Genomic DNA, 26,645 nt, shown 5'->3' with positions numbered 1-26,645 from the left:
TCACCTGACGGTCTCTTTTTGCCTTGGCTTGATAGTTGGTGAAATACCAGGCATTTTGGTGGCATCCAGAAGACAATTCCTGTCCTTGCACTGAGCAGCCAAACTGTACCCTGGAGTGTGATTGTGTATTGTAAAAATTATTGCCTGTGTGGTATCAATTCTCAGTAGTATTATTACCATCATTATCATTGCTAGTACCATTAGTAGTATTACTAGTAGTGTCATTATTATTCAGTTGCCATCTCAGTGGTGGTTTGTGATGAGGTTCCACAGCCTAGTTCAGCACCTGGCAACTTCACTAAATACTCATTTCCCAAAAGGAAACCCCCTATGGCATAGTAGGAAATACTCCTCTGCCCCGTTTTTGGATGTTTTCAGTTCAGAAATGACTCCGCGTGTCGTTGGAACAGGAGGCGATGCAGTGCGTGGAGGAGCTGAGCACCCACAACCTGCTGCCGGTGTTCGTGCGAGTGGGAGTGGAGTCGACGCTCGAGAGGAGTCAGATCACCAGGGATCACATGGGCCAGTTATTACACCAGTTGGTGCAGTTGGGAAAGCTGAGCAAGCAGGATTTCTTCAAGGGGTTTGTATTCTGCATGTGGAAACGGGTGCTTTGCTTAGAGAGGAACAAAATCCCGCCTTGCTTTGGTGCCCTGCCTCCCTTTGGAAGGAGCATTTTCACCTGGGTGTATTTATAAGTAATATAATTATTGTGATTTATTTTTAAGTATTGCAAATGCTGTAGTGAATGTAAATATTTTCCTATTTATGTAAGTATTTAATTCTAAGCAGATGTCTATTTGAATGTGTGTGGTTAGATTTCTGTTTCGTGGTGCATTTGTCAACGTTTGCCTTTTGGCAAGTCACTGAGTATGATTAAAAGAAGAGGAAGAAGTCAAAAATCTTCATGTGACATTAACGCCTGAAGCCCTGAGCATCCACAGATCCACAGCTGCCCTCCCACTGGTAAAACTGGCTTCACACACACGCTGCTATTTCTCAGGACAACTCAACTTTAAGGAGCAGATGTGTCCTCAAGGGGCTGAGGAGGAGAATACACACCAGATGTGGTATCAGACAGAGGAGACGTTCCTCCAGAGATGTTTCAGCTGCTGGTTCATCTCAGCTCTCCAGGTTTTGAGTTCCCAGCCTGGATTTGAACTGGCGTCCAGCCGTAAATCAGTCCATGTTCCCCAGGAGGTCCCTGCACCGCTCAGTCCTCAATGGGGCTTAGAGCAGAGAGATTAAACCAGGGGTAACCACGATAAGCAACCAGTGAAGAGGAGGTGAAAGAACCCTTTCAGATACCAGGTTTCTGAGCAGTCAGCCCTGTCCTGCTGCTTTGATGTGAATCCTGTTGTGGGACCTCCGACTGCTCCCATTGTGATCTCCCTGCACCCATGTCTGGCAGTGAATTTTGTCATGATGCAATCTAGTGGCTCACAGGAAAAGTTCAGGCAGCCTGAGTTCAAAACCATATGGAACAGCAGTGAAAAAATATATATCCCCATGGAGCTGCTTGTCTGTGTCCATGCAGCCACCAGTGGTCACAACTCGTTTGCAGTGACACGTTTCCATAACGGATTGTGATTAAAGCCCTCCCTGTGTTTCCTGCAGTGTGGGTAAGCGGCTGTGATGCCAAACAAGTAGGATCTTGATGAAACAGTGGGATGTGTGGTCTGAATGTGGCATAAACACGGAAATGGCTCCCAAAGATGAGGAAAGGGCAAGTGGTCTTGAGCAGGCACACAAGAAGGACACCAAAACCAACGACACTTACTCAGACAAGACCCATTACGGTGTAATTAGAGGGTTTGGGATGAGTATGGTCACAGCACGCTCTGGAGAGATACACAGCAGGAAACCAACTGCTGGACAAACACAGGCTGAGCTGGTAGCAGAGGATGTAAAGAGCAAAGCGAAGGAGACAGTTTCTGGGTTTGAAGCCCAGAGAAAATGCACATTTATAGGCACTAAACCAGACCCCAGAAGTTTCAGGGTTCTCGGGGAGAAAGGAATCATGGTGAGAACTGGCAGGAGAGCCAGAGCAGGGATCACCTTGTACAGGCACGGGAGGTGAAGCACCTGCAGGGCTTCTATCAGGAAGAAGAGTTTTGAGCCATTCTGGAAAGTGGATGGGGAGCAGTTCTGTAACCCATCCTCCTGCGTTTTCTGTTCCAGATGGAAACCTCCCTCTGGTGCACTGAGCTCCCTTCCCATGGTGGTTTCCATACTTAGAGATATTTGCTCATTACTTTATGTTTGGAGTTCCATTATTATCAACCCCTTTCTGTAAATGTTTAGGTATTTTTAAGAAAGCTCCATTTATTAGATGGTTGGTGTTTATAGACAAAAACGCTGCTTAGTTTTACAGGTTTTACTGTTTGGCAAATGATTTCTTTCAGGGGTATAAGAATTACTGTAAATGGAGCTTTCCTGGATTATCTGCTGGTTTCCCACATACTCTCCTTGTTGTTGCATAGAGAAATTCTCTCCTGGCAGTTGGAAGCGCTGAAAGCAGGAGATGGCAATAATTTTGTTACCTTCACTCCTCTCTTCGGTAGCAAAGGGGTTTTAAAGTGCAGAATTGCTTTGCAATTCTCTAAATTGTATTTAACACTTGACATTTTCTCTTCTTTTAAAGCTTTTCAGACACCTTGGAGATGGCAGACGATATGGCCATAGATATACCCCATATTTGGTTGTACCTAGCTGAGTTGGTGACCCCCATGTTAAAAGAAGGAGGAATCTCTATGAGAGAACTTATACAGTAAGCAACACTGTTCTTTTCCAGTCTCAGCTGAGCAGAGCTGCCTGTCTGTGTGGTTCCCATCAGTAGATAAAAGAGGAGTGGTGCTGGAGGCTCAGCTTCCCATACGAGTTGTGAGAAGGCTTGCACCAGGCTGTGGTGGGAAGGGAACTCACTGCTCTGTCATCACTGTTCAGGGGTGAAAGTTTTATCCATAAATCCACTTCAATCCTGTTTGTTTCAGCTGAGCTAATACCCTATGGTGTACAGTGAGAGGCATTTGAGAGCTCACCAAGGCTCTAGAATTAGATTTGCAAAGATTGAGGCGTTGTGCAGGGGTCTTTATGTCTTGGAGTGTGATAAACACCACCTGGGCATTGCCTTGAGCAGGCATAAAACCTTGCCTGAACGACTGGAAATAGTTTCCAGGACCAGAGTTTCTCTATTTTGTACCTATATTTTGGGGATTAACTAGAAGCCAATTGAATTGTTCCCTTCTCTGTAAGTGTTAAGAAAATAATAGCTTTTCCCCAAAAAAGGGTCCTGCTACCTGAATGCAGCATCCCACAGAAATGAGAGGATTTGATGGTACATAACGTCTTTGCAGTCAGCCCTGCTGTGGCAAGTGCACTGCATTGCTGAAGTCTGCTCTATCAGTGGTGCCAGATCAAACCCTCTATCCCTAGCAGAAGTCACAGGTGCTTTCCTGCCTCACTTTGATCACTACCCCCTGCCTTGTGTTCCAAATTCACGTTATAAGGGAAAATCTCTCTTCTTGTTCTTTTTCATTCTAGAGAATTTAGCAAACCCTTGCTTCCTGTGGGAAGAGCCGGCGTCTTGCTTGCTGAAATCTTGCACCTTCTATGCAAACAAATGGTGAGTGGCTGGTGTGCTGTTCGTGGGCTGGATGCAGTGAGGACATGTTTATGCATGAAGCCAACATGTTTCCCACATGAAGATCCTGAGGGACGGGCCAGCCTGGATAACCTAGGAAACCTGCTTCTTCATCTCCAGTTTCCAACCGAGCCTGACAAGGTTCCAAAACACGGAGTTAACTTTTTGTTTGCTCATCACTTTTCCCTTTGCAGGTACCTTTGTACCTGGCTTCTTCCAGAAGTCAGAGTGCTGCAGTACTGCAGGAGGGACGTTCTCGAGGTATTTTTGGGCTGCCCAGAGGCAGCAAGTGCTGGCAGTCTTGTGAGAGCTGTTCTTGCACACCAGAGAGGTTCTGAGGGTTCAGATGAGCTCCAGACAGTCTCTCAGACCTCTGGGTGCTCATCCAAACTAACCCTGCACCTCTAAAGAGTCACCCATCACTGGGGGTAGCGACACCTTTTCACCTTGTAACTCGTAGAGCTCTCACACATTTCACAGTTGTGTGGCCAAACAGTTTGGTGGTTTCCCTATAACTCTCCCTCCATATTTTGTCCTTTTTGTATTTTTTTTAATCCAGCTAAATACTGCACTTGGGATAGTTTCAACCGTGTAAAATCCCTCACTTGCCTCTTTTTGTTTGTTTTAAAGCCTGCACTCAGATCAGGTTGAACGTTCCAGGAGCATTTCAGTCTAGCAGGGCAAACAGTGTCTTTTTATTGACTTACTTCAGCCTTGTGCGTGTTTGGGCAGTTGACTTCCATTTATTTATTTCCTCTGTTCTGTGAAAGAAAAGCTGCTGTGCTCTGGGTGTTGAAGCTTTCTAATCCCATCTCCTCCAGGAAAATACCTGGATTTGGGTATTTCAATGTAGTGTCAGTCATTTCATTCTGATCCTGATGGATGATAGCAGGGACTATGCGCAATTAGCTCTAAACAATCTGCTTTGTAAACTTAAAACCATAAAATCATGTTTGACCACTGGACAAGATGTGTATCCCTGTGGCAGGATTGTGTGTGATTCCTCTTGCATGGAATTTCCAGAGGTTTTCACTTTGTTGCCAGGCATCTTGTTTGGTGGCTGAATGGTTCTTCGTTTCTCCTCAGACAGCTGCACCACTCCAGCTCGTGTAAGCTCCCCTGGTTATCTCTCCAGTCTTTACAATGAACAAACTGTTTGTGTTGTAGAGCCATAAGAAAGTGGGAGCCTTATGGAGGGAGACTGGCCTCAGTTGGAAGGACTACTTACCCGAAGGGGAGGATGTACATACCTTTCTCATGGAACAAGTGAGTTCAGAGCAAGTGCTTGCTTCATGATGTTTGCACGCTGATTTTTGGCTCCACATCCTGTTTGTTCATCGTCTTCCATCCCGTTCTTTTGTGTGGTTGTTTGGGATGTGGGGTGAAGTGTCTCCCACACCGAGTAGGGTTAGATTGTTCTCTGAAACACCGGGAGGATGGGCTAGTCCCCTCTGGTCCCAGGCACACATTTCCCAATAGCTGGCTTCCTCCAGCAGATCTGCTTCTCCAGCTGGGGGAATGAGCCTGGGAATGAGGCTTGCAGCAAGGACAGATGATGTGCAGAAGGGCCAGAATGAATGGTAGTGGTTATTCACTCATCCCACCTTGTGTTACAATACCAGAGGGTTTCACAACCAACAGGAGCCAGGACTGATGGAGGGCACCTTGCTGGAGATCTCCCTTTGTTGCTCTGAGTGATCCACCACCATGTTTTAGCACTTAGGAAGCACTGCACTGTGGGAAATGAAATGGATTACCAAGGCATGGGGCTTGGTGAGGGCACTGTAGCTCCTCTGTTCCGTTTTGCAATGAATTGGGGCATTAACTGCAGTTTCTCTGAGCGATGCCAGCTCTGGTCATTGCATTCCAGCTCCCCATCGTCTTAGTTGAGTAACATGCCCTTTATTTCATGCATACTCCTACTGTGTGGGGCTGGAGCTGCTCCGAGGTGCCTGGTTGTCTTTTCTGGATACAAACATGTAGATCCCACATGTTTGTAAATTCTCTGTTCCAAAGGTTAGAAAGCAAGTGCATAAATCATTGTAATGATAACTTAGCAGCTGAAAGATCCCAGAAAGCAGAACGGAGAGTAGCTTGCTGCCTCAATGCGGTGTAATTTGGCATAGAAAAGTGTATTTAACTAATTCTCATCCTTTCTTCTGGTGTTGCAGAAGTTGGACTTCACGGAGTCCGACTGTTCCAGTTCCTCAGAAGCACTTTCAGAGAAAGAACTCTCTGCAGAAGAGCTGAACAAGCAGCTTGAAAAACTCATTGTTGAGGACAAGGCAAATGATGAACAAATCTTTGACTGGGTAGAGGTACAAAGACTATCTTCTCCCTCCTGCACGCAGTTTGTTAACTGCTTTTGTAAATACCATCTCATCTAAAGGAGCATCTTTGCAGGGTCCTCCCTAGGCACAGGACACTAAGATGAGTGGGTCTGTGCAATCAGCACTGCCAAAGAATTAAAATCTAAAAGATAAATCAGTTCTTTTGTAGTAAGCTGTAGGAAGAATAAATTTTAGCCACATTAACACACAACTGTGTAACTGCCTTTTAAATACTTTGATGCCCAATACGCTGCTGCTGGCTACTTTGTACATTCTTGACTGAGTTTGCTGCTATGTTCTTTCTTCCCAGCATAAGGGATGAAAGCTTCTCAGTGCAGTTTGCAACATGACCTCTGCAAATTCCCCTCCTGCAATACTGCAAAAACATCCTGGGCAGTCACTGAGGGCACATGGACCTTTCCCAAGAGCATTGGACCAGGCTCTGTAAGAGAAAATAATGAAAAGGGGGGAAAAAAAGCCCAGTCACCCCACTGATCTTTTGCCCTCTCTCTGTGGCTGCATCCCTTAAACCAGATATTTAATCTAGTGTCTGAGGTTATACCCAGCCTGATACATTTAGACCTGCATTTACAGCTAAATCCTGGCCAGCTTTGTTTCAGTTACTCCAGTTGCTGGAGTGCTGTGTTAGAAATGTCATTTCTCTCCTGCTGTCACCCATCGCTGCATGAAAGCAGCACTGAAAATCTGGGGACACCCCCTGGTCTCTTTGTAGTCTTGGACAAGTTACATCGCCATTCTCTGAACTTCTACAAAGCAAACAAAGCTCCACCCAAGAGCATGCTGTAAAATGGGTTGAAAAAGCCTAAAAAACTCGTTGAACATGTAGAGGGCATTGTGAGAGCCACATGAGGCAGGTTGGGTTTGTTTCGGTGGCTGTGGGGGCAGTTAGAGGGTGTGCTGACCACTCCTGTGGTGTGTGGCTGTACCTGAGCTGGTTTCAAGAAGGGAATGGGAAAGCTGAGGTTTTGCAGAGGGCTGAACTGGATTTCCACTGCAGCAGGTTTTGCTGAGCTTGAACCTATACCACAAACTCAGCAGTGGAGTTTGAAGGGGTTGCTCTCACCCAGTGGCATGTTTTTAACCGGTCCATTTACTCTTGATTTCAGGCTAATCTAGATGAAAGCCAGATGAGTTCACCTACATTCCTTAGAGCTTTAATGACAGCAGTTTGTAAAGCAGCTATTGTAGGTGAGTAACTCGCAATGTAAACACTGTACAAACCAAATGTGCAGAGTTATTTTCTACTTTTCAGGTTTCTATCATCACTTTTCTCTCCCCAAGGCTGTTTTTTATCACACACTATAGCACCATATTGAGTTGTTGTGCTTGAGAGCGGGTTGTCGTTTCCCCGTGCTTTGCTGGTTATGATGTTCCTGAGGCCCTGGCATGGCCCAGTGACCCCTCATGAGCAGATGTTTCAGTCGACCCTGAGTAATGCCAGGTTGCTCATGGATTTTTCCTAGTGAAGATGGAAATGTGCTGCTAGACATCATTAAGGTAATCAACATTTCCCCTCCTGTGTCAGCAAGCACACGTGGGTGCCCTGCCATTGCGGATCACCACATGGGAGGTGGCAGCATGGATTGCAGAATTGAAGCCAGCCCTGCATCTCGTCTTGGTAATAGGTTTATGTCCAAAGTAGCAATTTTGGACGTAAATTCAAGTAATCCACAGTTTATGTGTTGGCAGTCAGCTGGAAATGGAGGTAAGGGAGGGATCCCGAGTCAGACTGAGCCTCAGCCCCTTGGGGGCTTGAATAAAGCTGCAGCCAGAAACATCTGGTCGGTTCACTTTGTTTTCTTTAACTTTACTGTTGGCATCTGGCAAGGCAAAAAATTGTGCTTGTAAAGCAGCAGGTTCTGCTGTGAGCTCCAAGAGTCACACGTCCTGGAGGAGGGAATGGTCTGGACTTCATCTTGTTGGGAGGGGAGGGAGCCCAGCTCCTTCCTTCTCCCCAAAACAGAACCTTTCTGGTGCCACCTAGTGTTAATGGCGAAATGACTCAGGATTTGATGACAGATGTTTAAGGGTTCCCTGATGTGTATCAGGAACATCTGGTTTATGTTGTGACCTTGCCTCTAATTGAACAGGTTTGTTTTCAAAATATCACTTAATTGTGTTGCATGATTGACTTAGAAGCTGCTGAATCATTTATCCATGTTCCAGATGGACTTCTAATGCCTATTTTTTATGTATTCCTGATTTCTTATGTCACATGCAGCTTATAGTTGTGTTTCTGCATTGGTATTTTAAGATATAATCTTCTCAAACCTTCTGTATAACTGAAATTTTAGCCCCACACTTTGGACACCCAGTTGCCTGAGGAAACACAACGATTTGTGCTGCAAAGTAAGGCTGGAATCCCTCTGCGTGTGGCAGCAGGCTGGTAGGGCTGGGTCGCTGCAGATACTGGTTGAATTTGGGGAACTGGAAGAACCAAGACTTCCAGGAAAAGCCAAAGAAATACTTCTGATGTTCCTCATCTTCCTTTTTGTCCCCACACTAACCTGTATCTGTGATTTCTGTTTGAATCAGTAAAAGACCTGCCCTTGGTGCTGTCTGCCAGAGCTGACCCTGTTTTCCTCTCTTCTCCTCAGCGGAATCTTCTAGCTTCCGTGTGGACACTGCTGTTATCAAACAGAGAGTGCCGATCTTAATCAAGTACCTAGACTCAGACACAGAGAAGGAACTACAAGCACTTTATGCACTACAAGCATCAATAGTAAAACTTGATCAACCTCCTAGTAAGTGTTGCCTTTGTGCTGGGGATTTGAATGCTGACAGTGTGAGGGAAAGTTGTTTCTGTGAGAGTGGAGTCGAAGATGTGCTTTTCCTTACCTTTTTGTACACAACAGATGAGGGAAAACATTGTACAGTGGTTTCTGCTTGTCCCCACATGCTTGGCCAGAGGCCGGCTCTTACATGTTGCTCCTGTCAGCAGCCATGCAGAAGGAAGGACAAACCCTGTTGATAAAAACAGAGGAAAAACCTAAAAGCAGTAAAAAATAATCCATTGAGTTTACAATACCTGGACATGTGGGAGCACTGGGTGCTGTGATTGCACTTGGGCACTGTAAAGTCTGTGAACTTGGAGGGAATAAAATGATTCTGACGACTGATGGGTCTTGTCCCAGAGACACTGCAGAAACCTCTGTTGGAAAAGAGGCGAGGGAGTTGCCAAAGAAACGAGGGTTCCTGGGGAGTCTGCAGCACAAAATCAGAATGCCCAGAACCGCCTGAGTTGATCATCCTTAGCTTTAAGGCGCTGGTTGTAAGTTATCCTGGAGAGGAGCTGGCTGCGAGGTCCACTGGGAGGAGGACGGGCTGCTGGGGACTCTGCTGCCCAGCCACAGCTGCTGTCCCAGCTTTCCCTTTCATAGAATCATAGAATCAACAGGGTTGGAAAAGACCTTCAAGATCATACCACTAACCCATGACACTGAGGGCCTCGGCTATGTGGTGTGTGAACACTTGCAGGGCCGGTGACTCCAGCACTGCCCTGGGCAGCCTGTTCCAATGCCTGAGCACCCTCTGGGGAAGGAATTGTTCCTCATCTCCATCTAAACCTCCCCTGGGGCAGCTTGAGGCTGTTTCCTCTTGTCCCATCCCTTGTTCCTTGGGAGCAGAGACCAGCCCCCTCCTGGCTCCATCCTCCTGTCAGGCAGTTGCAGAGAGCGAGAAGGTCCCCCCTGAGCCTTCTCTTCTCCAGACTAAACCCCCCAGGTCCCTCAGCCGTTCCTCATCGCACTTGTGCTCCAGGCCCTTTCCCACAGACATGAGTTACCCACCGGCATCAGAGGGACCCATGCTCCCTCTCATCTGTGTGTAAGCAGCCAGGAAGCAGTAACTTAGTAACAGACCTTCCCCTTACTCCTGTCTGCATCTCTCACGTGAAAGGTCCCATTAATCCCCTTATCCAGAACCGTGCTTTGTCCACTGACAGACGTTCTCTCCCATTACTCCATCTCTGCAGATCTGTTGCGGATGTTTTTCGACTGCCTGTACGACGAGGAGGTAATATCAGAGGACGCCTTCTACAAGTGGGAGAGCAGCAAGGACCCAGCAGAGCAGAACGGGAAAGGAGTAGCGCTAAAATCAGTCACAGCATTCTTCACGTGGCTACGGGAGGCCGAAGAGGAGTCGGAGGATAATTAAAACTTAAAATACAGAGAGAAAAAAAAAAAGAAAGGATTTAAGTATTTTTTTAACAAGTTTCACGTCTTCGCCAATCAGAGTGCAGCAAAGCCAATGCTCACACAGACCCCCCTTCCCCACACACGCACGAGTGGGAGAGGTAAAATACATAACCACCAAGGTGACCGTGGAGGAGAAAAGGTACTTGAAAAACAAACACACACACACAAAAAAAAAGAAGTAAACTTCAAACCTGAGGGCGGGAGCACTAAACCAAAACACGTGTATTATTTATAGAAAATATTTTCTGTTTTAATCTTTTTGGGGTTTTTTTTTTGGTTTTTTTTTTTTTTCTTCTTCTTTTCTTTTTAAACAAGGACTTAGAGAAAAAAAATAAAAAAAAAGAAACGACCACGAAGCGAAAGGAATCTGTTGAGCAAAAAAACAAAAGAACAAAAAAATTAAAAAAAAATAAAATAAAAACTTTTAATTTATTATTTTAAGGACTGCAAATGCCAGTGTAATTTTTTAAATTTGCAGTTTCTGTAAACAAATTGTATAATAGAACAAAAGCCAAGAAATAAATTTCCCTCCCCTTCATCTGCACCTCAGTTTTGTTTCCAAGCATGAGAAATAGACAAAACTTTCCAGGGGGCTGGGGTGAGCTAGGTGAGGAAGAGACCCGGTTTTATGTTCTTTTCTTTTTTAAATTGCCATCAGATTTTTCTGCCTGCCTCTCAGCTTGCTTCAGAAACTTAAACAAACAAACAAAAAAAGAACCTAGTAATCCAAAAACCTACATAACCTTGGAACGGAAGGAAACGCAATTGAGAAACACGCTGCGGACCAGAGCGCTCCGAAAACAAAGTAAAACTCATTTGAACCAGTGCTCCCCTGGGGGAAAAAAAAAAAGTCCTTAGTGCTACTTTGAGAACCTTTAGAGCAACTTTAAGGCTTGTAAATACATAGAACAAATATTTAAAAAAAGAAAAAAAAAAAAAGAAAAAAAAAGAAATTGACTCGATACTATTTCTTTTCACTTTCAAAATATAAAGAACAAAATAAAGACAAACGTTGCAAGTTTAACAGAAAGTCAAACGACTTCTCCTTTGGCAGCTGCTGAATGTGTGGCAGCATCGCTCCCCCCGTCGCGGTGTAGCTCCTCGGTTCCAAATTGTGTACATATAGTGTGTGTATGTTTGTGTGTCCACCAAAAAGAGGGGTGAGAGCAATTGTTGTCTAAGAAAATAAGGAAAATATAAGGGGGGTTGCTGCTTGGGAGACCTTTTCTGCAGAGAACTTGCTGGCAGGGCTGCTGCGGGTGTGTTTGGTTCCCAGCATGTTGTTGGGAGACAACCTCGGGGGTGGTTGGTGCTGATCCCAGTGTGGTTTTCCCAGCCATGTGGCTGTGGTGTCTCGTATGTGACTTGGATCTGTGGCATCATCCTGGGGACCTGGAATCCTGGTAGCTCCGGAGGTCGCAGCCGCTCGAGCAGAGAACCGACAGCCCCTCACCATTGCTGCCCTTCGCATCTCCTGGTCGCCTTGCTGTGCCTGAGGAGCCCAGAGACCCGTAGGGATGAACACAGGAGCACCCTACACGAGTCAAGAGGAGGAACAAGCAATGTGATGCTCTGCCCACCCCATGACAGTGGCTGAAGGCTGAGTGCTGCCCAGGTACAGCTGAGCAGCAGTCGCTTTGCAGTGCAGTCGGAGCTCCAAACTGAGCTGCTGCCGAGGGGGTGAAGTCTCTTGTGTGTCTCTCCGACAACCAAAAATGACCTGCTGGCTCTCACTGTGAAGAAGCATCTACCATAACGCAAAGGTTGTGAAGCCCCGAAACATTGTTTGTGAACTGTGGTCCATGGAGCACGAGTAACCTGTGGAGCACTTGCTGGTGGGCTGTGCAGCACTAGGTGCCCACATGATGCTGTCCTTCTCCTTCCAGCTGCTAAATCACTTCTTTTTTATAAAAAAAGGGGGGAAAAAGGGAAAAAAAGGTAAAAAAATGGGAAAAACAAGAAAAAAAAAGGCTTCAGATACATTAAATACTTTCCTAATCTTACTTTTACATGTAAACAATTGCTGTACTTGCAGAAGGATGTTATTTGGTCACCGAGGGAAAGGGAGGAGGGAGCCTGGTTGTGGCTAGAGGGGAGATGTCCCTGAGACACTTCCCTTGTTAACCTGCACTCCACACCATGAATTGAGCTAGAGAATCCATGGCCTGAAACACTAGAGCATTGTTTGGGGTTTTTTTAGTAACAATAAAACACTTTTCTCTGATGTTTTGTTAAGAAAAAGCAAAGAATATTCTCACCCTTAATATCCACGTTTGTATCTGCTCTTGTGACATCCAGTGACTCCTCATCCACAGTTGGGTGCCAGTGGTTTGGTGACAGTGTTCTCAGCGTCTCCAAAAGGCTGGTCCACATGGAAACCCCCCCTCCCAGCAGGTCTCGAGGTGTGTGTGTTAAACCTCTGCAGAAGGTCGTGTGGGTGCTGCTCTGGCACAAGTCAGGTCTGAGCCACGACAGGAGCGGGTACATGATGGTTTATTGCAGTTAAATAGCGAGTTAAATGGATGTGGGTATGTAAATGAGGCCAAATGTTTGCTCCTGATGAATTTTCTCTCTGTGGTTTCTCATTAGGGCCTTGAGCAACCTGCTCTAGTGGAAGGTGTCCCTGCCCATGGCAGGGGGTTGGAACTGGATGATCTTAAGCTCCTTTCCAACCCAAACCAGTCTGTGATTGTGTGGGCACTGTCAGACCCTGCCGGGTACATTAGTGTGTAACACCGGAGCCATACTGTGCACGGGCTGCAGTTTATTCATCTGTCACCTTGAATCAGAAGGGAAAAAATTGCTGGAGAGCCTTTGATCAGCCACATGAATCGAAGTGTGTCAGGGCAAGGAAGTTTGTTTGGGGAGCTGGAACCTTTTGGCTGAAAGAGCTGGAAAACCACTGGCTGGAGACAGTGGGAACAGTGAGCCTGTGGGGAGAGGAGAAGTGAGAAAGTCTCCTCTGCTTGTTTTTAATGTTAAACATTCCAGGAGGGTGAGAACTTGCCCTTTTAGCATCCTGCAAACACCAACAAGAGACTTTTCAGAGGTATTAAGGGTTTTTTTAGCATTACCCAAAGGCTCTTTGCCTTTGGTGGGTTTGCAGTGTGGCGAGCTTTGTGTTTCCTGAAGGATTGTCAGTTTAGCTGCGAGTGCAGTGAGCAGTTCATGCACGAGAGACCTTGAGCTCTCCAGCTGTGGGTATGTTACCTTGAGGCTCAGCTTCCCGCAAGTGTCACCCCAAGGAGTGTATCTTATACCAGTCTTGGACTGAAACTGCTTTCTCTGCTCCCCTTGTGCTGTCTGCCATGTGCCACTTGCTTACCTGCACCCCTGTGGAGAAGCGGTTGCTTTTCAGCTGCGTTCCAGATCAGCACAGGTTCACAGGCTGTTGTGCCTCCTCAGGATGTGGCCCGTGGTCCTGTAAGATCTGTTAAGATATGTGAAACAGAAAAGGGGATCATTAATTAGGTCCTGTGAGAATTTGGTTTGTGGGAGCCTCATTTTAGGTAGGTGAGGTGAGGTGAGCTGTGGTTACTGTGAATGTTACACCTGAGCAGGAGGACAGCAAATTTCCACTAAGAATACTACAGGGTTTTGAGTGTGTTGGGGGTTTTTTCCCCTTCCAGTCTTAGTCCTTTAAGGCATTTAGCAACATCTCCTGGGCAGGCTCGTGAACATAGCAGGGAGTTAATGCAGCTCAGCAGGAAAGAGCTGCAGTAGAAGCCATTTCCGCTGCTGGGAGCCTTTCATGTGCAAGGCTGTGCGCGCTAGGAAAGGCACGGGTGAGGAGGAGCAGAGGCATCACTTACATCGCTGGTTATTGCTGCAAATACCCCAAACCTGAAGCAGTCAGACAGCAGATCTCCAGACCAGGTTTGCCCAGGGCTGGTTTCTTTCTAGGAAAGTGTTTTCAGAAACAGATTAGCCATTTCTGTGAACGAGGTCAGGGAATACCCTGATACCAGACATTGCGCTCCACCTGCTTGTATTAATGTGCTTGGGTTTTAACCTCGTTTTCTCAGGAAGCCTCAGGTCCAGGAGCAGACCTTGATGTGTGGAAAGTGCCCTTCCTGGTGCAGGACAAAGAGACCACGCAGCAGGAGAAGGGATTCCTCTGCAGAGGTGGTTTTAGTGAGCAGAAGGCAGGTTTAAGCCACTAGGAACTTACACTGATCATTGCTGCATTCCTACAACTCACAGCGCTTTTGGTACCAACCCTATAGACTGCTTTTTCTGATAAAGGAAGAAACAGAGCCTCTGAAGAGTCTTGTTAACTCACTGAGCATCCTGAAAACGTTTAAAACCAATTGCAGATGTCGGCATCTCGCTGCCAAAAGGGTGGCTGAGACTGTTCCTGCTGCATTTTGTTCCAGCACGAGTCATTTGTACAGACACAAGGACCTGCAGCCGGTTGCCTTGTCAGAAGCATTGGTGCAGAGGAGCTGTTACACTGTGCCCCTGGTGTTGCTCACATAATTTGTTTCACAGACGTGAGAGGGTTTAGATTTGGGGCCAGTAAGCTCAAAATCAGACCCACCAGAACACTTTTATACCTTTAGATCCCACACCTCTGGCCTTGAGGCATTGAACTGCCTTTAGACGAGTTGGCTGCAGGGTGGTGAGTGATGGTGGTAGAGGTTGGGTCAGGATGAAGCCATCAGATGTCCAGGTTGGCAAGTGCATCGAGCTCCCGCTTCTCACAGTTACTCTGGCAGGGAGAGCTTGGCTTTTCTGCTCTTTGGGAGATGTTGGCCCAACCAAGCAGCACCTCCAGCCAAGCAGCAGCAGCAGGAGCAGGAGCTATTTGCATGCTACTTTCTTTTAATAAGGTGCCAACCCAGAGGCCTTGCACCTCACACTGATAGAAACTCCAAGCAATGGTTTGGTGCAGCCTGGGGGCCATGTGCAAGCTGCAGCAACCATCGGATAGAGCCTGGGGACAAGGAGGCTTCAGCCCAGAGCATCCTGCTTGGCTGCCCAGCTCCCAGCCCAGCCCTGCACATAGAGAACCCACACAGAGCCATTGCAGGAAAACCACAGTGATGGGCAAGCAGCCACAGCAAGAGATTGATTAACCCACTCAGCTTCCAGCAGCGTGACTAAATCCCTGCCAATATCCAAGGAAACTTAGTAGTCTTCCCTTGTGTTTTCCAAGTGGCTCCACTTCCCACCTTTGGTAACCACCATGGAAGTGTGGTTTGCTGAAATAACTCCTGCTTATTTAAATGCTGCTGTAGGGATGCCCGAATGTGATCCATGGAAAGCTTTGGTCACGTGGCACCGGATTCTGTTCCTCCTTTCCAGCTGCTGAATTGTGCTGAAGCAGCAACAGGAATCAAACCAGCTCCTGCTCCATTCAGTACTTTCCAAAGGGGAATTTGTCCAAGCATGCAGTTGCTGTCCCAGCTGCAGGGATGGTTGTGCTGTGGTTGCAAATTGGAAAGGGGAGAAGGGGCTTGGGGAAGGCAATTGATGCTTTTGGGTAGGAAACCGCTGTATCATTAAGTGAACACGTGGTAAAGCCTGGCTTTTGCATGCTGGGTTGTCCTGTTGCAGCCCCTGTAAGGGTTAATAGCAGATGTCCTCATGAAGCAGAGTTTAACTGAGCTTGGGGGGATGGAGCATTAGGGAATGTGGAGCAGAGCCCTGTTAGAAGTGTTTTATCACAGCATTGCAGAGAACAGCTGGAAGAGAACTGAAAAGGCCATCTCAGTGGATGCAGCTGGTACATTCAGGTCTCACCCACGAAGGAAAATTGGTCATTTCAGTGCTGCAAAATAAGCTGGTGCAAATGCTCTGGGCCATTAAAGTCGGCCTAATGAGGATAACCTGCCACCTCCTGTTCCTGTGAGAATGTGCTGGGAATCAGGACCTTCACCAGGTGTTGAGCAGGGAGCAGGCACCCAGCCTTATTCATGCTCTGCAGGGCTGTGATCCATAGTGGTGGGTGCAGCACACAGCTCTGTTCCATGCACAGCTCTGCACTGGGGCTTTCAAACACCGTGAGCGTCAAACGTGAGGAACTTTGTACACCTCTGCAAAACAGGAGCCAAGTGCTTCACCCATCCTCCAAGGAAACACATCCAATTCTTCAGGCCTCCTCCAACATCATAAGGTGGATATTTAGAGCAGGAGCCTGAGCTGTGGCTGACACAGCTCAAAGAAAAGCCAGTGGACAGGATTTCCCATGGAGAGATGAGCACCAGAGCTGACCACAGGCTTCAAACAAGAGCCATGGCCAAAAAATGCTTTAAATTCCTGCTCAACCCAAAGGTTTCTGTCTTCCCAGAACTACTGTAACACCAAAAAAAGTTCACAACTTTTGGAGTGATGACAGCACCTGCAATAAGGATCTATTTCAAATTACAGTGTCTCTAGAAAAGCAGCAGCTTGTGGAGGCAGCTTAGTCCGCAGTGTTTTCCTGCTCCAAATTTCTGTCAGCTCCAGCAGCGTTTGTATCCTCCATTTGCTCCAGGAACTTTGGTATATTTAATGTATTTTTATTGACTTGCCAGGAACTGATATAAAAATGGGTTGGTGGGTTGGGAAGTGAGCAGGTGAATGGAATACCTGGAAAAGGGGAAATGGTTTGAAGGGATAAACCTAATGGGGTTAGCTTTAAAGGTAAGGGGTAGAGGGGCAGCCACAGAATTGGCTGGGATGCTGGGAAAAGCATAGAGAACAAATTGTTAGAATAAAGAGATCAAAGGTGATGTCTGCAAGGCCACGAAGTGGCAGGAAATGTGCGTTTTTGAGTTGGAAGCAGAAAAGGAGTGATTTTTGCACAGAATTAGAGGAGCTACAGGGCTGACAGTAAGACTGCTGCTGAAAAAGGTAAGTATGAATTAGAAGAGAACTGTAAGTTGTCCTGGTGATCATGAGACACGTGTCTTGGGTAAAGTGAATCAGCAACATGAAGGAAAATTGTGGTTAAAGGGCATCACCTCATGTCTTCTAAAAGTCTATTTCTACTGGAGATGTAAAAGGGGAAAAAGTCCAGAGGTAAAAAGCAGCTCAAGCATCAAGGATTGTGTGTGGGACTGCTGGAAGGGTGACTCTGCTGCACAACAGGTAAATCCTTCATCACTTACATGTGCTGCCAGCAAAAGGCCTCTGGAAGTTTGTGTGTGGCTCTGCAAGAGGAAAGTGAGACCCACACGAATTAAATGTCCTCATTCTGTGATGGTTATGGGATAACTCAGCACCGCTCCCTGTGCAAACCCACGGGGTCAAGCTGAATCCAGCAGCCACTGTCCCCTTATGCTGGGCACAGCACCAGCTGAACAGAAACTTCAAAGCAGAAACAGTCCCATCAAACCAAAATGACCCCCCTCGAGTGTGTGTTCAGGGATAACCAGATCTAAAGGTAAGAAGCTTCTTACTGAATATTTGATTTGTTCTTCAAAGCACATGAAGCTGAATAAGAAGCAGCAGGACGGGAAGCTTTAGGGATGAAAGTGTGAGGTGACAGGAAGGAGCTCCCAGCCTGCTGGTGAAATGGAAAGAGGCTCAAATTCTCCCTGAGCCAGGTGGGCTGTGCACCAGGCATGTACAAAAAGGCTTCTTAAAAAGGATGCAAAAGTTGAAGCAGGAATGGAAAAGCAAAAAACCCACCAATAACTTGGGGTGACAACACCAGAAGTGAGGCCTAACTATAACCAGAGCTGAAGTTTGGAGTTGCAGGTCACTGCTAAAACAGAATTTGGTGACAAAGCCGGTGGGATGAGAAGGTATCAACAGAAGCTGATTTCAGCATATAACATGCATAATGGGACAAAAGTAATAAAAAAGGTAATAATAATCTTGTGGTTTGTGCCATATGTGGCAGGTAGCTGTTAAGCAACGCAGGAGCAGTGCTTATTAAATAAAAAGCATTCATTTTAAGTAAAAAAAGGTGGCAAATGGGGAAATCACATGTTGATGTAGGGTATGAAATTTAACAGAGTAGCCCCTGGGATAGAGTTGCTGTGACCAGTATTTAAACCAGAAGCACAACAGGTTTCATGTGTGTAGCAGAACATGTGGTATTGCTCTGGCTACAGGGTGGAAATGGTAAACCTCTTGCCATGCAAATTGTACAGTTACTCCTCGGGAACAACAGCAACACCCGAAGCTGCAGGCAAACCTGGGAAAGCTCCAGGGCTGTTGAAAGATGTAATCAAACTGACTGATTTCCAGGACAAAAAAAATCCATGAAGCAGTTGGAATCCTCCTAGAGCAGCACCTGGGGGGGCAGGAATGGGGCTGAAAATGTTCAGTGCTTACTTAAAGTGCTTAGTGCTTATTATAAGTATTTGATGATGATGATAATGCTCTACACAATCACAGATCGACTCTGACAGCAGCCCCCTGCTGAAGCAGGACTCCTGGGGATGGATTTCCCTGTCCTGTGCTGTTCCTTCCTCCTGTGCTCGTCAAAGGTTCATATCATAGAATCCCAGAGTGGTTTGTGCTGGAAGGGACCTTAAAGCTCATCCAGTTCCAACCCCCTGCCACAGGCAGGGACACCTTCCACTAGAGCAGGTTGCTCCAAGCCCTTGTGTCCAACCTGGCCTTGAACACTGCCAGGGATGGGGCAGCCACAGCTTCTCTGGGCACCCTGTGCCAGCGCCTCAGCACCCTCACAGGGAAGAGCTTCTGCCTCAGAGCTCATCTCAATCTCCCCTCTGGCAGGTTAAAGCCATTCCCCTTGGCCTGTCCCTACAGGCCCGTGTCCAAAGCCCCTCTCCAGGTTTCCTGGAGCCCCTTTAGGCCCTGGAGCTGCTCTAAGGTCTCCCCTTCAGGAGCCTTCTCTTCTCCAGGCTGCCCCAGCCCAGCTCTCTCAGCCTGGCTCCAGAGCAGAGCTGCTCCAGCCCTCGCAGCAGCTCCGGGGCCTCCTCTGGCCTCGCCCCAACAGCTCCATGCCCCACAACTTCCCTCCTATCACCAGCACACAGCATGCAGCACTGAGGAAACAGGGAGGGGGACACCAATGACACAAGCCAAAAACCAGGGCAGAGGAGATGGAGCAATGGGTTTTGATCCTGCTGCAGGATGCAGCTGCCTCTCCCAGATGAGGTATTTTTGCAAGAGCCCACCATGGTCAGGCAGCATGGGGCTGTTCAGGAATGTGCAGGGCCCACAGCCCCACTCTGGGGTGGATTTTGAGCTAAAAACCAGGGAAGGAGACAACAAAAGCTTTTCTCCTCCCTTACTTGCATCTCTGTGGCTCAGCTAACGCAGGTGCTGGGTTTTGCACAAAGGCTTGCAGAGAGCAAGGGGAGGGCAGCTGGGGTGATTTCATCTTTTCCTGCTTGGAGTCTTAAAAGCCGGCAGTAAAGGAGCACATTCCCTCTCGCTCCCCTCTCCTCCACCTCCCAATCCCTCCCCGCCTGCCAGAGAGGCACCGCAAGGGGGGGGAAAGGCCAAAGAACACATTTCCCTGCAGTTGCATGGAATGTTTAGCAAAGTGGAGCCATCTGGCTAAGGCGCTTCCAGGGCTGCTCGGCGCAGGAGACAAAGGGCTGTACGGAAGCAAAGCATCACAGAGATAATCTGGAGTGGAGAAGAAGACACTGAGCAGGGCCAGGCCTTGGTCACAACAGCTTGGCTTTGGGAAGCAATGTCCTCAGGTGTAGTACAGCTACAGCAGCCACCTTAGGGGGGAAAAAGCTGAGGTAAGAACCAGCCAAGGCACTATTACAGAAATAACACAACTCCACAGTGCTTTGAGCAGTGTAAAAGTGCTGCTAAAAAGTGCTCACAGATGGGCCTTCCCATCACAGGTGGGATAAAAGTGCCCAAATAAATGTGTTGGCACCCATATAGCCTTGAAATCTTAGAAACAGGATGGAGAGGGAGAGGTTGGCAGTGCACAAGGTAAGGATGATGTGCAGAAAACAAAGATGAGAAACTGCCTGGACAAGAGACTGCAGATGAAGAGTTGTGGCATGTTTGGAGGCAGCTTGTAGAATGCTTAGAGCAGAAAAGAGAATAGACAGGAAAGGGAACTGAGGAGTTGTACCTTAAACTCAAGTGAAGGGGGAGTAGAGGGATTTGGGGGGAGATAAAAAAGCCACCCACAGGCCTAGCCAAAAAAATAGAGCAACTTGGAGCAGGAGGTATGCAGAGATTGTGTTTATTACTTCTCAGTGTACTCTGCACAGACCTGAAGTAATGCCAGTCTGGGTCACACCTCTGCAATGCTAATCCTCACCCCGGGCGGCTGAGGCACAGGTAAAGCAGCTAAAGGGAAAGAGTGAAGTGAAGGAACACTGGTGCAGGATCCTTCCTGCAAGTGAGGGCTTGTGAGCATGTCTGGACAGGAGAGTCCCAGCTTGCAGCCAGATCTCAGCCATGGAACTGGTGTAACTGAGGCAAGCAGTAAATGACACAGCTAGTGAGAGTGATGGGGGGTAAAGAGGCTGAGGCAAACGTAGCCACTGGAGAAATCACAAACGGCAGGAGAGGATGAACGAAGAGGCCACAGCAAAGATCAAAGAATGCTTTGGGTTGGAAGGGACCTTCAGAGCTCATGCAGTTCCAACCCCCTGCAATGAGCAGGGACACCTTCCACTAGATCAGGCTGCCCAGAACCACATCTGTCCTGTCCTTCGATGGCTACAGGGATGACGCATACACCACCTCTCTGGGCAACCTTTGCCAGTGTTTCACCACCCTCACTGTAAAGAATTTTTTCTTCACATCCAGCCTGAATCTCCCTTTTTTAGTTTAAAACCATCACCCCTTGTCCTGTCACAACAGGCCCTGCTGAAAAGTCTCTCCCCATCTTTCTTACAGGCCCCTTTTAAGAACAGAAAGGCCGCAATAAGGTGTCCCCTTCAAGAGCCTTCTCTTCTCCAGGCTGCCCCAGCCCAGCTCTCTCAGCCTGGCTCCAGAGCAGAGCTGCTCCAGCCCTCGCAGCAGCTCCGGGGCCTCCTCTGGCCTCGCTCCAGCAGCTCCACGTCCCTCTTGTGCTGTTGCCCCAGAGCTGGATCAGGACTGCAGGGGGGGTCTCCCCAGAGCGCAGCAGAGGGGCAGGATCCCCTCCCTGAGCTGCTGCTCACGCTCTGGGGGTGCAGCCCAGTACACGGCGGGGTTCTGGGCTCAAGCACACACTGAAGCCGGGTCATGGGGAGCGTCTCCTCAGCCAGTACCCCCAAACTGTTGCTGCAGCGCTGCGGAGCTGGACGCCCCAGCCCGGCGGGATGAGGTGACCCGCGGGCGGCTCCGGCCCCTCACAGCCCTCAGCGCCGTGAGGCGGGAAACGCCTCACACAGGCGCAGCTCAGCTGCTGGGGGCGCGGAGTGGAGGTGGTGGACGACGCACGTACGTACTGACGCACACACACTCCCCCCCTCCCCTCCGCGACGTGGATGCGATGGGGGGGGGAGGCGTTCGAAAAATGCCCGCGGCCTCCCATTGGCCGGCGGCGCCGCCTCGCCCCGCCCCCCCGCGGCGCGCTGCGGCCACACCCCCTCCGCGGCCCCGCCCCCGCCCCTTTGCCCCTGCCCCCCCCTCTCCCCGCTCGCCCCCCCCCCCGCCGGTTCCCCGCCGCCATTAGAGGGGCCGCTTTGTGTCCGCTGGTGAGTCCCCGCCGCCGGCGCCGCGGCGGGAACCGGGGTTGTTCCGGGCCCGGTCGGCCGCGGGGTGGTGTGTGTGAGGCGCGGGGGCGGCCTGGCGGGGCGCCGGGAACTCCCGTCAGCGCCGCGCCTCCTCCCTGACAGGCCTCGTGGGGGGGGGGGGGGGGGGGGTGCTGTCGTGACCTGTCGCGATACGCGGCGCGCACGGTGAATGCTGTCACGGCGGGCACCGCGGCCTGCTGATCCCCGCACATACACGCTCCTCGGCCCCGGCCGAGCCTGAGGCGGCGGCCCCGGCCCTCGGGTGCGCCGGAGCCTTGGGGGTGTGGGCCTCGGCGTCCCTCACAAAGGAGCTGCGGGCCTCAAACCGCCCCTCCCGGCCCGCTGGCACCCGGTAAACACCGGCGGGGGGCGCGGGGGGAAGGTCAGCGGCGGAGGGGGCCGGTGGGGGTGCGGCGCGATAAATAATCGCTGTTTATAAACTTAGGAAGGGCCTTTGCTGCTGCGGGCGGCTTCCCGCCTTTTGGCTGCTCGGCTGCGGTGGGGTTTTTCCTGCCCGAAGTCACTTCATCAGGGGCCGCAGAGGTGCTGCCGCTAGAGGAGAGCCTCCGTCCGAGGTGTCAGTGTAGCTCTGCTTCCAAAAAGCAGCGCGGAATCCCTGCCGGTGCGGTTAGAGATGCATGCAGGCCAAAGCGTGAGGCTACCAGGCACTTCTGGGTTCCTCCCTAAGCCCCTGTGGTGGTCACAGCCTCGTTAAAGAATGTTAATTACCTTCCTCCCCTTATGGCACATGCCTCTCCATGGAGAAGGGTATTAAATTCCAGTCTGGAATGGAGGGGCTTCCATTTCAGGTTCATCATTCCCATTGCCATTCTGGGCTTGGTTTTTCAGTTAAAAACTTGCAAAAATGGGGAGGGAAGGAGCAGCTGATATAAACTGGTGTAGCCCTTGTCAGGCCAGAGGGGCTGCACCAGCTTACGGTGCCCAAGGACAGCTCCAGCCCAAATCCTTCCTGCCTGGATTCTGTTTTCAGTGTCACTGGTGTCTGTAAATCCTGGGGGGCTCCTCAGACTGTGTTACAGGGGAGGACAGGTTGGATAATGTGGGGTCGTGGGGGTGTTTGCTCCTTTCTGAAGTGCAGCAGGGGCTGGCGGTCTGCTCCTACTTGTAGTATTTCACAGGTTGCTCTTATGGGAATCTCACTTGGCTGCTGAATTACTTCTGGGTTAACAAGCGTGTCACTTCTCAGCCCTTATCTCAGGCCTTTGGAGTAATAATTGCGCTCTGATTTCCACACATGTGGCTTTGTTTGTTTGGGTTTACCATAAATAGTAATTTTAGCATCTTTAAGAAAGAGTTGGCCAGCGATCCTTGGCAAGCAGCTGTTGTGCTGAGGCGGGAAAGGTTCTGAGGTACTTGTGTTTGTAAACAATGTCACACTGTTAAGCTCCTTGTGTGGTGTGTGCTGGACAGATGAGAGGACGCTGGTGAGTGTCTCTTCTGTTTGGTTAAAGAGTGGAGGTGTTTTAATGGACTGTGCAGGAGAGCATTTACCTTCCTCAGGAGGAACAGAGTGGGAAATCCTTGGATTTTCCCCCCTTGGTTGGGGGTGGGGAAAAAAACCCCACATAATTTCTGTTTGGGGCAAAGAACTCGGTGTTTATGTCTTGTCAACATCTGGCTTTTTGCAGCCTTTGTCTCCTTTACCTGTGTGTGCCTTCTAATTCATGCACATGTCTCAAGCTGTCCTCAGGTAGAAGCTGTTTGAATTGTTTGTTTTTCTTCAGAATATCTTTTTCTGCTGTGTTTTCCTTTTCAACAGAAACTGATGTGTGACTTTTTTGTCAGTGTTCTGTTACAAGTGACCCAGGGTTCTCTGAGGATTTTAACTGCTGTGGGAAGGAGTAAAAGAAATTTTACATTAATGGACTCTAATGGGAGGTGTGAGTAATTTTACATAGACTGCGAGGAAATCATAGCTTTTAAAATTTCTGGTTTTGTACTATAGAATAATAAGTGATGGCTGAATAGGTAATAGCTTGGGAGGGGGGTGTTCTAGTGGTTTTGTATTTAATCCATCTAAGCAAGGGGGATGTGGTCTGTAAGAGGTTTGTACCCTGGTATGTAATGTTAGTGGCCTGCATTTTCATTCAGGTGTCAGTGGTTTGTCAAAATTCATAATGTTGGGTCCTGGAATCAAGATATTTCATCCAAGGCATTGAGATTCCCAGCAGTGGATTTTCATGTTGGAGTAGTTTTAAATTGGTGACCTAAACCTGTTCTAGAGTTAAAGCTGAGCCCTGTGCGCTCTATTTCATTCCTTGGCTGCTTGTGTCAGTGGCAGCACATGGAGAGTCTGGATCAAGGACCATACTAGCCAAAAACTGTTCAAAAACTGTTGTCCCACGGAGTGTCATGTTGTCACTGTCACAATCCTGAGCATCAGTGCAGAGGAGGGTTATGTATAGACAGCAACGTAAGCAGAAATTCTGCTTCGTATTATCCCTTAGCTGAAGGTTTTGTGAGTTTCTAGGTAGATGGTGGCATAATTTAAGCTGCACAGGGCCTGGCTTTGGCTCTGTGATTGGGGATGTTGAGGAAGGCTCCTGGGTGGGAGAAGATAATCCAGGCCATGGAAATGATCTGCTGTTACTGTCTTCTGTATAGGTCAAAGATTGATGGAGAAAAGATCTGAAACCGATAGTGGGCTTTATATTGAGGTGGTGGTGAAGAATAGTGGAGGTGAGGCATGGGTTGTTACTTCTATTTTAATAAACAGCTGTTGAGATAGATCCGACTTTGATTTGCTGCTTTTACACCCCATCAGAGACGAGGCACTGAGCTCAGTCCCAGGTGGGGAGGCAGAGCATCAATCTCACCATGGCAATGTGCTTTTTCCTGCAGTGAAAGCAGCATCTCTGTGTGCAGAAGGGCAGTGTTTAAGTTTTCCTTTGCTCTGTGAAATCCAACGGGATAGGCAAGGTGTAAGTCAGGTTGCATTTGTGGTGTTTGGAGTCAGAGGTCCAAATTCAATGCTACTCTGAAATGAAAATGTGCCTTTCAACTTAGAAGAACTCTCCTTTGGGTCTCCATGTGTAGGAATGTGTGTGTTTGGATACTGGAAGTGTGAAAGATTTTCACTGTGCTTCCTGAATATACTTGGGATTTATTCCCTTTCTTAATGCTGTATAGGGAAGGAGTGGATGGAAATAGAAACTTGTAACACTAGCAAGCCAAAGAATTTCTCGCCTGGCAAGTGATGAGCTATTGGATCTTTGTATTGGACCTTTAATTGAAACAAGATGGTTTGTAATGCCTGTAGCAGCGTGGGGCTCCCATAGCCTGCAACAGATCTCACAAGAGAGCTGCAGATACACCCTGTAGCTTCATCAGGAGGCACAGGACTGAGGAGTCAGCTTAATCAGGACACCTCCCAGGAAATCGATGTGACAGGGTTGCCATAAGGATCAGGACAAAGCCCCAAACTTGTTGAATGGCAGCAAAAGTGATGGGAATGCCAGATGTGAAACGGGAGGCAATTTCCGATCAGGTTGCCAAGTAAGGATTAGAAGTGGGGACTAACTGGTATTCTGTGTTCAGTGAAATATCTTATTCCTCTGCACATTTAAATGACTGAATACTACTGGTCTGACTTCAGCCAGACCACAGGCAGCTCAGTGAAGTGCAGAAGCCAAAGGGAAGTCAGGCAATGCTGGAGCACCTTTGTGAGCAGGCTGTGACAGCCATCAGCTGAGAGCTTCTAACAGATACGTTCTATAAAAAAGGTTTGTATCAAAGGTGTTGCTGGATGATGCATTCTGTGAGGATACAGATACTGAGGGTTCTAGAAAGGTATCTTCTGTCTGAGCTGGATTTTTAGGGAAGAGCTTGGAGGATTTCAGGGGCCAGAAGCCTTGGAGAAGTTAGCCTGCTTGCAGTTTAGAAGGTGATATTTGGCATGTTTAGAAGGTGATATTTTGGTCTGCAAAAATATCAACATTTCCTGGGTTTTTTTCTGCAGCTTCTGAGACCTATTTAAATGCTCTTCTGCTCAGGACAGTGTTCTGTAGTAGTAGATAACTGTACAATAACCAATAGCCTGGTTTTGAAACCCAGTTACTTTGCTTTTTAAGCCTTTTTGATACTAAACTGTCATTCTTGCTTGTAAGGTTGTTGGGTTTGTATCCATTGACACCCTGGCTTCACATCTGCAAGAACACAAAAACTTTTTGACCTGGTTTCTAGACTTGCATCATGTTCCATATACCAAGTCATGTCTAGAGCACATCAATCACCAGTGTACGTGTCGTGTGACAGTAAGGGGACACCCCCAACGGCACAGGATGGGATTTGCTTTCTCATTTTTCCATTGCATATTTGTTTTCAGTCCTCTCAGCCTGTGCACCCTACCCTGAGTCCTTGCAACTTGGTGTTTCCACCAGCCTGACAGGTTACTTGCCCTGTTTGAGACCTGGGCTTGTCCTGAAACGTTTTCCCTCAAATGAGAATGGGGTCCGAGATAAGCTGGAAAATCTTATGGGCAGCAGCAATTCATGGAGTCAGCCAAACTGTGCCTCAAATCTTATGTTCTTGTGTCCATTACATTGGTGGGGGGACTCCACTCTTCTGGAATATTGTCTAAAATGCATGTGTCTCACCTCAAGCTTCCCTTTTTTTTTATCCCCTAAGGATGTGCTGATAGCTCAGGAGGAAATTGCTATCAAATTTTTCATAACAGCTCATGGAAAGCTACCTGTACCTTTGACTGCATCTCCCATCAGTGGCCACCCTCTGAGCTGGGAGACTGGGCACTATCAACCATTCCTGCTCATCCAGAAATCCTGAAAGCTTAGGAGTTTTGTTGCTTGTCAGCTCCTTGCTGTATTACCTT

The 26,645-nt window shown here is 48.2% G+C and overlaps 1 protein-coding gene and 1 long non-coding RNA gene across 17 annotated transcripts in view; one reads left to right on the top strand and one right to left on the bottom strand.

Moving 5' to 3' along the window:
• EIF4G3 (eukaryotic translation initiation factor 4 gamma 3) overlaps nucleotides 1-12,414 on the top strand; it is a 151,040-nt gene extending 138,626 nt beyond the window's left edge. For 15 of the 16 annotated variants that reach the window (XM_032920328.1, XM_030507940.1, XM_030507939.1 and 12 more), the window contains 8 exons: nucleotides 411-583; nucleotides 2,645-2,770; nucleotides 3,544-3,625; nucleotides 4,811-4,909; nucleotides 5,815-5,961; nucleotides 7,101-7,182; nucleotides 8,592-8,738; nucleotides 9,968-11,115. In XM_032920328.1, coding sequence (XP_032776219.1) covers nucleotides 411-583; nucleotides 2,645-2,770; nucleotides 3,544-3,625; nucleotides 4,811-4,909; nucleotides 5,815-5,961; nucleotides 7,101-7,182; nucleotides 8,592-8,738; nucleotides 9,968-10,149 — 1,038 coding nt within the window. In that variant the 3' untranslated portion in view covers nucleotides 10,150-11,115. Of the gene's footprint in view, nucleotides 1-410; nucleotides 584-2,644; nucleotides 2,771-3,543; nucleotides 3,626-4,810; nucleotides 4,910-5,814; nucleotides 5,962-7,100; nucleotides 7,183-8,591; nucleotides 8,739-9,967 lie in introns of all 16 variants that reach the window. The other variant, XM_030507928.1, reaches the window with a different exon arrangement.
• Nucleotides 8,185-9,970, bottom strand: LOC115617458. The gene is made up of 2 exons (XR_003994604.1): nucleotides 9,866-9,970; nucleotides 8,185-8,958 (listed from the first exon to the last, which is right to left on the bottom strand). It is a non-coding gene; the product is annotated as an uncharacterized LOC115617458 (long non-coding RNA).
• Nucleotides 12,415-26,645: the final 14,231 nt, after the last annotated feature.

The sequence above is a fragment of the Strigops habroptila genome, chromosome 16 (genome assembly GCF_004027225.2).
Source record: "Strigops habroptila isolate Jane chromosome 16, bStrHab1.2.pri, whole genome shotgun sequence".
In the NCBI taxonomy this organism is placed as follows: Eukaryota; Metazoa; Chordata; class Aves; order Psittaciformes; family Psittacidae; genus Strigops; species Strigops habroptila.
This window is presented reverse-complemented; position numbering and strand designations above follow the sequence as displayed.